Source organism: Myodes glareolus, chromosome 23 (assembly GCF_982192425.1).
Source record: "Myodes glareolus chromosome 23, mMyoGla1.1, whole genome shotgun sequence".
Taxonomy (NCBI): Eukaryota; Metazoa; Chordata; class Mammalia; order Rodentia; family Cricetidae; genus Myodes; species Myodes glareolus.
The window spans coordinates 28143680-28155515 of NC_142048.1; the positions used below are offsets into that span (position 1 = coordinate 28143680).

Consider the following 11836-nt stretch of genomic DNA (forward strand, 5'->3'; position numbering starts at 1 on the left):
AGTCATTTTATTGCTATGTTCGTTTAGCTAAGTAATATTAGTAGATTTTCCCCATAGCCCCATCGTCTGTGTACTCTCAGTTATTTTGGCCTATTTAACAGTGTCAGATATGGGTTCCATTTCATGTAGTGGGCCTTAAGTCCAATTAACCAAAAGAAAAAGAAAAAGGTTGGTTACTCCCATAACACTTACGCCACTACTGTACCGATATGTCATTCAGTCAGGCTCCTGTTGTAGACCTCAGGGTTTGTAGCTGAGTGGTATTGATAACTACCTTTCTTGTCTGGTCTCATGCAGAGTAGTGGTGAAGCTTCTAGTTAGAAAGCAGCTCAGCTTCTCTGTGGTCAATGACATAGGTAAGGGTTGTTTTCAGCCATAGGGCCGACCATCAGGTTGTGGTGAGTAACCAATAACCTTGACAATACCATGTGGTATATGGGTGATCCATGGGACCCCTTTGACCAATGACTCAACAAGATGTAATCATTCCTGATATTGGAGGTTTTGCTTTTACCTTTGGTTTCTTTATGGACATTTAAAATAACCATTTTTAGCTGTCTTCACTGCCTAGGATTTGGGCAGTACCTCATCTCTTACAAAAACTGCCATTCCTGTGTATGTCAGTCTCTGCCAACCACTGTGGGCACTAGCTTGGTGCCCAGCGTCTAATGTGCGAACTGACATATGCTGGCATGGAAATGAGGAAATGAGACTAAAGTATACAGTAAATGCTTAAAGCAGAACTTTAAAAATACCTCAATTACCTTAAAATGCATATATTTTTAAGAGCAGTGAACTTTAAAACCCATTTTAGTTAAAAGTCTTTCAAAATGGAAAAGTAAAATCCCATCCTCTTTCAAAAACTATATTACTAATTCTAATTATTTAAAGAGTGATTCTCCCCGCCCCCACCGCCTAGTTTGCTTATTTTAATCTTTGATTCTGGCGATAGAGTCAGGCTATTCCCTGAGGGTAGAAGCAGTTTATCCTCCAGCTTGAACATGGATGGATTTAAAAGTTTAAAAGTCACGCAACAGAAAAAGGCCAGAATGAAGAGGAGTCTGTACTTGATAGAGGAAGTCAGCTCTGTGCCATGTACTGAGTTCCTGGGTGACCTGTGGGTGACCTGTGGGTGACCGGCGGCTGCCTGCGGTGTTGCTGTTCCCCAGGAGGAGATGGAAGAAGACAGCGACCTGTCGGATTACGGGGACGACGTGGATGGGAAGAAGGAGGCCTTGGCTGAGCCGTGCTTCATGCTGATCGGGGAGATTTTTGAACTCCGAGGAAGTAAGTTTCTTTGATGGTTAGAGATATGGTTACCATCCCTCTCTTCCTGGCATGGATTCCTTGTGTTCATTCACCCGACAAGTACTTTACTGAGCCAGTCACTTTAAAGACAATGCAAGGGTTCTGCTTCATTCATGCTTGGTGCTGAAGGCACACCCTTAGGACAGAGAATTTCTGTCTTCCTGAAACTTGGGTTCCCAGCATTGTGCGCCTCTGAATTTAAAAAGAGAGAATGCTTTGAAGTCTTTTCATGTGACTCAGTGTAGCTTCATTGTCTCATCACTAAAAGTTATTTTAAAAAAATCATTTGCATAGCCTATTATTAAAGGTACAGTTTTGATGCCAGGGTGGTATTGTATGTATAATACAATATTTAATATATGTGCTTAATATATGAAGGTTCAGTGTAGATTAGTTTCAATAACTGAAGTTAAAACTAAAATAAACTTTAGAAATGGAAACTAGTTGTATTAAGAAATTCTTGTGATAAAATAGCATCCAAATATTAAACTCTTTCAGATGAAAAATTTGCAGTCTCGTCGTATTTTATATTATTTTAAGATAGTCGCTGATCTTTAACTTGATTCAGTATATTCAGAAAACAATAGAATTCCACTCAGTCTTTCTTTACTTTAATGGACTCTTATCCACAAATCTGTGAGTCTTCCCACTTCCCACAGAAGTGGGAGCAGTGAGCATGCAGCATTCTATCTGGTTGCATTGGTGTGTTCTTTTCCAGAAACTCAGAGACAAAAGCACACCGTGAATGTATCAGAGCTGGACACAGCCTTAGCAGGTTCTAAATGCTGGCCTTTTAGTCTGCGCATCCTCGGCCGAGTGGGTGTTTGGTTTTGTCAGCGACATTTCCGAGAGGAATAAATAGAACGGCCTTGGTACTGAGATGTGAGGCTTTTGCCCTCAGCAGACTCCTCGGGCGGCTGCAGCTGTCTCTGTGCTTTAAACAAACAAGGCTTGAAAAGGAGGCGAGGGCCCTTTGGGCAGGTGGGAGCTGGGGAACCAAGGGAGAGCAGGAAAAGGAGTCGAGAGAGGAGACACCAGCGATGGCACAGAACTGGGACAAATGTTCTTGTTCCTGTTTGTGTTCAGGATACAGAAGGACCTAGTAAGGCATTCTTCCTAGAGTTCCATCTGTGATTAGACCCGCTGGCCATGAACTGCCTCTCTCCTGACCTAGAAAGGCCAAGCAAAGTTATCATCACGAACAGAAATGTTCATTGTAGCCTAAAGGCCAGCCTAAAATAAACACATACTTGCTGCTAGTCCAGAGACTTCCGCACTGAAGGGCCAGGCATTGCTAAGGCATGGCTCTGAATTCATGGCTTGACTTTCATTGGAGGGGGAGGCAGATAGTTTTTTTTACTAGGCCTTGAGAATCATTCAGAAGTTAGTTAAGAACACCCTTGATGTTGTCAATTGTTGCTCCTGTCGGCTCTGTTAATCATTGCTATTGCTATTGACCAATCGTGTATGGTCGCCCTTGGGAAAGCATCTTTGGAAATTTACTCCTTTTAACTTTTACTACTGGTTGCAGATGGCCTGAACCTTTGGCTCCATTGTTGCCAGGTCTGAATTTTTCACTTCTTCCTGTGTTAGTAGTCAAATGTTTCAAGGGCTAGAGATGAAAATACAAATACAGAAAATTAGTTTGTATTCAAATTTATGAAGATAAAAGTATCACCATTTTTTCCTTCTTTTGTTTACATTGATATTCTACACCTATGAAATGTCTCTGAGGTGATAATAAAAATTGTGATGGGCAGAACCCCTCGTGCACGGAAAACACCTTTAGGGATGGAGGAATACAAGCTCTCTTCAATCTCATCTCTTCCAGTGTGGGAGCCTGATGTATGCCCAGCTGCTCTGGAAAGGGTTGCAGGAAAGGAATTCCCATATTATTCAGACCGTAGTCTTCACTGTTTTCCCTTCTTGCCCCACACACATAAGATATAAAAAGTACAGTGTTGAACAGACTCGAGAACTCAGAGGGGGATGTTAGACCCATTGCTTCACTCATAGCTGGCCATGTCTGTCAGCATTTGCATAAAGACATTTCTTATTGAGAACTGTTAGAAAACCAAAAGCAGAAGTCTACAACATTAACTGTACTGTCTGCTGTGGGGGCCAGGCATGACATCAGCAGCCCAGAGACATAGCTGGAATTCTTTTCTTTGTTCTGTCTGGTCCTGCTGGACCCATTTCTCTTCCACCTGTGCTCCCTGCAGCCTTGTATGAAATAATCAGAGGCTTAATATTAATTATAATTGTTTGGCCGTAGGCTCAGGCTTCTTACTGGCTAACTCTACATCTAAATGAACCCATTTCTAATAATCTGTATATCACCACGTGCTCCGTGGCTTACTGGTAATGCTCTGGCATCTTACCTCTCCTGTGACTGGCATCTCCCCAACTCTGCCTTCTTTCTCCCTGTCTCTGCTTGGATTTCCTGCCTAGCCTATTCTGCCTTGCAGTAGGCCAAATCAGTTTCTTTATTAACCAGTGGTGATACAAAATATTCACAGCATACAGAAAGGCATCCCACATCACAGGGCATAGAAAGTAAAGTATTATTTCAGCTCTTTAGTAGGCAGAATAAAAGAAAAAAGGGGGAGATCCTCCTAAATTTCACCTCTCCATTTGCCTATTGAAAAATGAAAGCTTATTCAAGAGTTTCCTGAGCAGGCATTTGCTAGCTCATACCTGGTCTCCAGGTGAACAGGCCTTTGCTAACTCATACCCGGTCTCCAGAAGTGGAGCCAGTGGTTGATGCTGAGATTTGGACAGAATCAAATGACAAGACTGTATGCTTTCTTCAGTTGTAAAATTGTGATGCTCGTAATATCCTGTGGTAAATATTTTCTTCTGGTTTATATTTTAGTGTTTAGATGGGTGCGAAGAACATTAATTGCTCTCGTTCAGGTCACTTTTGGAAGAACCATCAACAAGTGAGTTGTACAGAATTAATGTTTGAATCCATGTGTTGCTACCCTTTGAATGTTGAAATCTTTTTTTTCTTTTTATTTTTTTATACTTTTTTATTGATATTTATTGAGCTCTACATTTTTCTCTGCTCCCCTCCCTATCTCTCCCCACCTTCAGACCTCACTCAAGGTCCCCATGCTCCCAATTTACTCAGGAGATCTTGTCTTTTTCTACTTTATACTTCCCATGTAGATTAGATCTATGTAGTCTCTCTTAGTGTCCGCACTGTTGTCTAGGTTCTCTGGGATTGTGGTTTGTAGGCTGGCTTCCTTTGCTTTATGTTTAAAAACCACCTATGAATGAGTACATGTGATAATTGTCTTTCTGGGTCTGGGTTACCTCACTCAAAATAATTGAATTCTTTTTCAAAAGAAAGTCTCCTTCTTTTGTGTTTGTTTCTGACATGATTCTGAGGCTGTGTGAGGAAGCAGAGTTCTGAATTTCTCTTGCAGCATGGTCATTAGATGACAAAAAATGTGCTAGCTCCAGCATGCTGGCCCGTGAGGGTCAGATGGCTGTTCTGGAAAAGTTCCATTTGGATCATGGAGAACCTTGGGTGTTCTGTTGTCATCTCACACAATGGGGCTCAGGCTATGATTTGGCCACAATGAAAGTAAGATACTCTCCAGATAGCAAGTGTTTACTCGAAGAGAAATGCAAAGCAGATACTGACTTTTCGAGTTGAAGTAGTGTTAAAGTGTTAATTCTTCTTTACATGTGGACATCCATGGTGGAGGGCTGTGTCTGTCGCAGAGTAACACCACAGCCCCTTTTAGATCCTAGCTTGCATTGCAGTATCCATTTACAGAAATGCACTTTTACATGTAATCTTCTATGGGACGCTTTCAAGTTGTTTACAGAAGTGTTCCACGTTTGACTTTTGTTTGTGAAGGCTCTGGGTCTGCTGTGGGAACTCATAGTCAGCGTTACTTGCTAAGAAGCTGCAAGAGCGTGCCATCAGCAGAGGTCAGGGCACACAGTGCAGGCAGTTTTTACCAGAGCTGATCTAACACTTGAACTTCATCTTACTGTGAGGAGACAGAACCGAGAGGTCACCAGTATACTGTCCATACAGTAGAATACCCTGGCTTCCAGGCTCTGACTCCTGTTTCACATTAGCCCTGTGCCTGGAATTTACAACTGCCATTGTCAGCTTCTTTTAAATAACCACGCAAAATACAGATCTCCAGGAGATTAGCATTAGGGTTTTCTGCAGAACAGAAATGTGAGTGGATGTCTAAGAATTTTAAAAATAAATCACTGTTTTTGGTATTGTAAAATAAGTTTTGAGATGAAAATATTGTTTTTCCAAGTGAATAACTTACTGTTAACCATTGGTGAGATGTGAATGTGATAGTTTTATTATGTAAATTTATACAGGTTTATAGGAAATACTATAAATGTATTTTAATACATATTAATATAATGCTGAAATGTATTGATTTATACATAGAATATGCTTTTTTGGTGGTCACAACAAATATTTCTGTTTTATTTCTAGAATTAAAAAAAAAGCATAGTTTAAGTCGTCCATCAAAGGCTTGTATAGTTAAGTTGGTAACATCTAAGCAGAGAAAGAGCCCATTTAATGCATTGTTTATGTCTTGGGAAAACTTCATTAGCACTGAGAGGCTGTAGAGAAATTCCCAGGTGCCTTCTTTTCCCTCATGCTTGAGCTCGCTCATGTGTTTCCTGGTCAGATCCAGTGAGTCGTGTACTTGTGTGTTCCTCTAGTGACTTTGGCGCCGGCTCATGCAGTGGGCAGCTGTGCTTGTGCGCAATGTCTAGTCAGGCAGTTTGCCTGGCACCTGAGAGCCTCTTGGAGGGAACTTCCAGCCGTTCATCGCTGGGTTTGCAGACAGGCCGGGAACTGTGGAGCCCTTGGTACGCACTATTTTTCCTTCTGCAGATGACACGTCATAACATTAAGCAGCAGTGTTTGTCGGCATCTTGTCCGGAAGCAACCATGGTCTCATAGACTTGGTTTGCTTCAAAAGCTTTCGGCTGATAGAAAATACTGAGGTGCTGTTCTTTCCTAAGAATTGCCCAGTATTCAGTCACAAGTTGAAGTTTGTTCATGGAGCGCCAGTAGTTAACCGAAAGCAAAACCGCAGAAATCCAAGTGTGTTGTTGATGGCCCAGAGAACTCTCTTAGGGAGGCAATGGAGCAGGTTGGCAGTGACTTTTTTCATAACTAGATAAATTAATTCTTTGTTTAGATTTGAATTGCACAGTATTTGGTCATGTTTGATTTTTATTTTAACATTGCAGTTTGACACAGGGTTTAATCATTTCCATCATTAACCGATTGTTGTGTATGAAGTGTTGGGTTTGGAACATCCATTTGGAGATGTCCTGAAACCCTTTCTTACTCTTAAAAATCTGAGACTTCAGGTTCTTACAGAGCTTTCTGATTACTGTTCCTGTTAGTTCACGGACTGATCTCGGGGCTTCTAGGCCTGGGAGTCTAGGATGATCCTCTCCCTGTCCTCCTCTTCCAGCTAAGTCTGGGCTCTTTTTTGAATTGTTAAGGAATGATTAAAGTTGTACCAATAGGATTGTGTAGAGAGAGCTGTGTAAAAATCCTTTCTGAATAACTGTGCAGGTTGAATATCCCAACCCAGGTGCCATCCCCGTGACCCTTTGGAGTTGACTTGGTATTGTTGTGTCTTTCTTTGCTCCTAGCCAGTGGGCACTAGGTGCTTTCTCTGGATCAAGGTATTTTCCCGGGACTCTCTTCCATGATCACTCAAAGGGGCCAGTATAAAGTATGGTTCTCTCCCAGGATTTGCAGTGCCCAAGGGGTGCTTCCCAAACCACTTCTCACCAAGCTAAGGATGTGGGCTTGTGTTTCTGGTTTATAAGCTTCCCGGAGAAATGGTCAATGTATGGGGGTGGATTTGGATGCGTCTCAGTCTTCTGTTCTTATCTATCCTGATGGGAAGGCAAACATTTGGGAAAGTGGGTGCATTTGAAAATGTAAACCCATATTATGTATGTATATGAAATTCTCAAACAATAAAGAAAGAAAACAAAACAGAAAAATATGTGAACATGTGAACCCCAGGAATGAGCTGTTCATCCAGTACTGCCAAAGTGAACAATAGCGTTCATAGCCAAGGTTTAAAAGTAATTAGTTTATTCGTCAAACTTTTAGATCCTAACCTACCCATTGATGAATGCCTTCTGAGAATAGAGTATACCATTTTTCAAAACTTCATTCAAGCAATATTTTTTTCTTTTAAAAGACAAATCCGGGATACAGTGAACTGGATTTTCAGTGAGCAAATGTTGGTTTACTACATCAATACCTTCCGGGATGCTTTTTGGCCCAATGGGGTATTGGCGCCACCAACTAGAATCAGAAGCAAAGCACAAAGTCTGGAGACAAAACAAAAGCACAGCAGAAGCTGCTTGAGAACATTCCAGGTGAGGCCTTGACGAGAGAGAAGAACTTACGGGTAGATGGCCCTGTGCCTCCCTGTAGGCCGCTTCCCACCCTCTGCAGAGAAGACCCTGAAGAACACATTTAATGCTTAAAGTTTACCATGAAACTTTAGAAATGTGCTTAAAGCACATTTATTTTAATTACTAAAAAGTAAAAATGCTAAAATTGTAGCTTTCATAAATGCCCATTGGTAAAAAGAGTCCCTGAGAGACACGCCTGGGGAGATTATCTGGTTTAGGTTAATCCAGGTGGGAGACCCGCCTTATGCACAAGTGGTCCTCTCCCCGGGGTGAGGACCGGGTCTGAATATGAAGGAGAAAGTGAGCTGAGCACCAGCATCTGCCCCCTGCTCTCTGATTCCTGACTGTGGAGACAGCATGAGCAGCCTCCTCAGGCTCCAGATGTTGTAAATTCTTCTCCATGCTGGACTCTGTGGCTTTGTCTAGAGTATTTTATCATTGGCAACAGGAAAAGTAACAAATATACCCAACATGCACCAGGCCCTAAGTTCACCCCTCAGCAGTACACTAAAACGGACAAAACCTTCTTTTCTCAGATACGCTTCAGAGCCTTGTTGGACAGCAAAACGCCCGCCATGGTATAATAAAAGTATTCAAGGCGCTGCAGAAAACAAGAGCCAATAAGCACCTGCTGTATGTGAGTAAGCGACCCCCGGAGGACTTTCGTGTTTGGGTTTTATGTTTCTGTTAGCAAATCACGATAACTCTTAATCCATCATATTCTCAATTCTTTTATGACTTATAATAGCTCAGAGCCTGTTTTTTTTTTCTGCTTCATTTTTGCCTCCCCCTATTTGATGAAGAAGCATAAAGGGAACATAGCAGTCCTATTTTCACACGCTGAGTTCTCCGTGACTTCTGATTCGGTGTCTCTGCATGACTTAGACTTTTTGTTATTTTGGCAAAGGAAACCTTTCCTGATTGGAAACTATCAGGCAGGTGTGGTCGGACATGCCTGTAATCCAAGTTCTCGGGAGGTAGAGGCCAGTGTGGGCTACATGACACCTCTCCCCCACCACAAAAAGCTAAACCAAAGGAAAAACAATATTAAGTGTCACCGACAGTTGGATGTGTCGAATAGACCATTGAAATAAATGGAGTTTCTGTTTGAACTCTTTTGAGAGCCTCTCGTTTACTGAGAATAATCTTAGAGCTATAGGTAGACGTTTCTCTGGGCACAGATGTGAGTAAACCCTCACCCAGCCCCTTCTCTGCTTCTCCTCTGCGGGACAGGTCCTGATGGAGCTGCTGCTGGCTGAGCTGTGTCCCGAGCTGAGAACTCACATGGATCAATTCAAAGCCGGTCAAGTCTGAGATCGTACAAACCAACCACCAGAGAAATGTCTGTGTAATAATAGACATGAAACATTTTCCTCTTTTCCACAGAGGGCCCGACAAGAACCACACTGATTTTTATTTTCGTGCCTCCCTCTAGTTTTATGTGAAAGAAGCGGAGTCGGAGGGAGACGGACTGAGGCTGCGGTAGGCCGTAGAGAAGCAAACTGAGGCTTACAGGTTTTTTTCTGAAATGATATAAATACTCTAAAGCTCAATTTGCTGATTGAAATACAAATGTTAATATGTGATAAGAACATAGGAAATATTTTAAATATTTATGAGACCAGTTTTGTTGTTAAATGACAAACTCTGATTATTGTACAGTTAATCTCCTCGCTGAGAACTCTGAACATTCCTGTTTCTCGTGTACTGAAGAATACTGTTGTGCAATGCTTGGTGTAAAGTGTTTGTGAAAATTTTACTGTCTTTATTTTTACCAAAGATTTCCCATAGTTTGAAGCATTTGAAGCAATAAAATTTAAAAATGAATCACAGTGCTTGAAGGTGTCGAGCTTGTGTCAGAAAAGGAGCGAGAGCGTGGACACTGGCGCGTCTAAGGTGGCTTCGTCAGGAGCCTTTCCTAGGAAGCACTGCCCTCTGAGAACTTCTGCAGGAAAGTGTGCTGCCTGAGTTGTAGTGCGCAAAAGAGGCCACGTTGGTGAGGCGGTGGGGAGATGAGATGTGAGCTGAGCCGGGAAGGATTAGCTTGAAGACAGGAAAGCAGGAGAGGAAGGTTGCCTAAATCTTGTGCACTCCCAGGGCATTGGGTGAGGTCCACGATCTGGATTGTGTCCTTATTGCCAGTGGGGCCATGGATGTTGACTCGGTGTTCCTGGGCTTTTCCATTATTTGTTACTCTGTCACTGTTGGGAAGTAGCAACACCATGCGCTATCCTTCCTCTGGTTTCTAGAAATACTGAAAACAGGGCAAAGCTGCAACTTGAATAAAAGAAAAAATATGTTCAAGTCATATAGGTTTGTGGTACTAATAACACGGAACAAACAAGTTCTTGATGAGACACGGTTCTGAAAGATGGATGATTAAACAGTAGAAGTCTCATTGTCTTCTCGTTACAGCTCCCCAGCCTCTTGATTCCGACTAAAATGGTATTTGAGACTTGAGAGAAAACTGAGGTTGGCTATTTTTTAATTTCTTTTTTTTATTATTGATTTTATTGAGCTATACATTTTTCTCTGCTCTCTTCCCTTCCTTTCCCCTCTCCCATGGTCCCCAAGCTCCCAATTTACCATGGAGAGCTTGTCTTTTTCTACTTCCCATGTAGATTAGATCCTTGTATGTCTCTCTTAGGATCTTCATTGTTGTCTAAGTTCTCTGGGATTGTGAATTGTAGGCTGGTGTTTGTTTTGTTTTTTTGCTTTATGTTTAAAAACCACTTATGAGTAAGTACATATAATATTTGTCTTTCTGGGTCTGGGTTATCTCACTCAATATGATGTTTTCTAGCTTCAACCATTTGTCTGCAAATTTCAAGATGTCATTATTTTTTTCTGCTGTGTAGTACTCCATTGTGTAAATGTACCACATTTTCTTTATCTATTCTTTGGTCAAGGGGCATTTAGGTTGTTTCCAGGTTCTAGCTATGACAAACAAAGCTGCTATGAACATAGTTGAGCACATGACCTTGTGGCATGATTGAGCATCCTTTGGATATATACCTAAAAATGGTATTACTGGTTCTTGAGGAAAGTTGTTGGCTATTTTATGAATAAGAATTGTCCTTCAATGAGATAGTCAAAATTCCAATTTAGAGAAGATTCAGGGATGAGAAATTTGATAACCCTAAGTCATCACTTAAACTTTGGGTGTTAAATTCAAACTGCACATAAGAAAAAGAAACTTTCCACTGAATGGCGGTGGTGGTAGCACACTCTTTTAATCCCAGCCCTCAGGAGGCAGAGGCAGGCGGATCTCTGAGTTTGAGGCCAGCCTGGGCTACAGAGTGAGTTCCATGATAGCCAGGGCTACACAGAGGAACCCTGTCTCAAAGGGGGGAAAAAGAGACATAAAAGAAAAAGTTACTACTCTAATTCCTCTATCTCTTCATGGTAAAGCCTGATAACCAACTATAATGAATCCAGAAATTTGGGCTTAAAAAAAAAAAAAGTACTAACTTGGAAGTCTCAAGTCACTTGAGATAAAGACTAGCTCCACTCCCCAGTGAGCATGTGCAGCAGAGGGAGGCTTGCAGGTGCCAGGCCCTCAGCTCTGTGGTAAATACAGTACACTAAAGCTTAACATTCCACCCTGGGGCCAGGCGGTGGTGGTGCACACCTTCAATACAGGAGACAGGCATGAGTTCGAGGCCAGCCTGCTCTACAAAGCGAGTTTCAGGACAGCCAGGACCGTTATACAAAGAAACCCCCCCTTTCTCCCTCCCTTTCCCTCTCCCCCTCTCCCTCTCCTTCTCCCTCTCCCCCTCCCCCTCTCCCCCCCCCTCTGTGTGTGTGGGGGGGGGGGGGGGATTCCACTCTGGGTTCCCAGTCAGGCATGGCATATCGTCATCACCAGATACGACATATGACACCTGTTGTGTGGTTTGGGGGAAAATGCCCCCCCCCCAATTAGGCTCACATATCTGAACAACTGATCCCTAGTTGGCCGAAGTAGAGAGTTGCTAGAAGGAGGTACCTCCCTGGGAGAGGACAGTCCTCCCCCCATCCCTCCTCCACGGGCCTGCTTCCCTTTCTCTCAGTGTGAGACCTGCCCCACCCCCATGGGGCT

The 11836-nt window shown here is 42.5% G+C and overlaps 1 protein-coding gene across 1 annotated transcript in view; it reads left to right on the forward strand.

Moving 5' to 3' along the window:
* Positions 1–9587, forward strand: part of Snx25 (sorting nexin 25) — a 116075-nt gene extending 106488 nt beyond the window's left edge. The window contains 6 exon segments of the mRNA XM_085680272.2: positions 1170–1287; positions 4184–4250; positions 7536–7681; positions 7684–7716; positions 8292–8392; positions 8989–9587. Coding sequence (XP_085536398.2) covers positions 1170–1287; positions 4184–4250; positions 7536–7681; positions 7684–7716; positions 8292–8392; positions 8989–9069 — 546 coding nt within the window. The 3' untranslated portion in view covers positions 9070–9587.
* The last annotated feature ends 2249 nt before the right edge of the window (positions 9588–11836 follow it).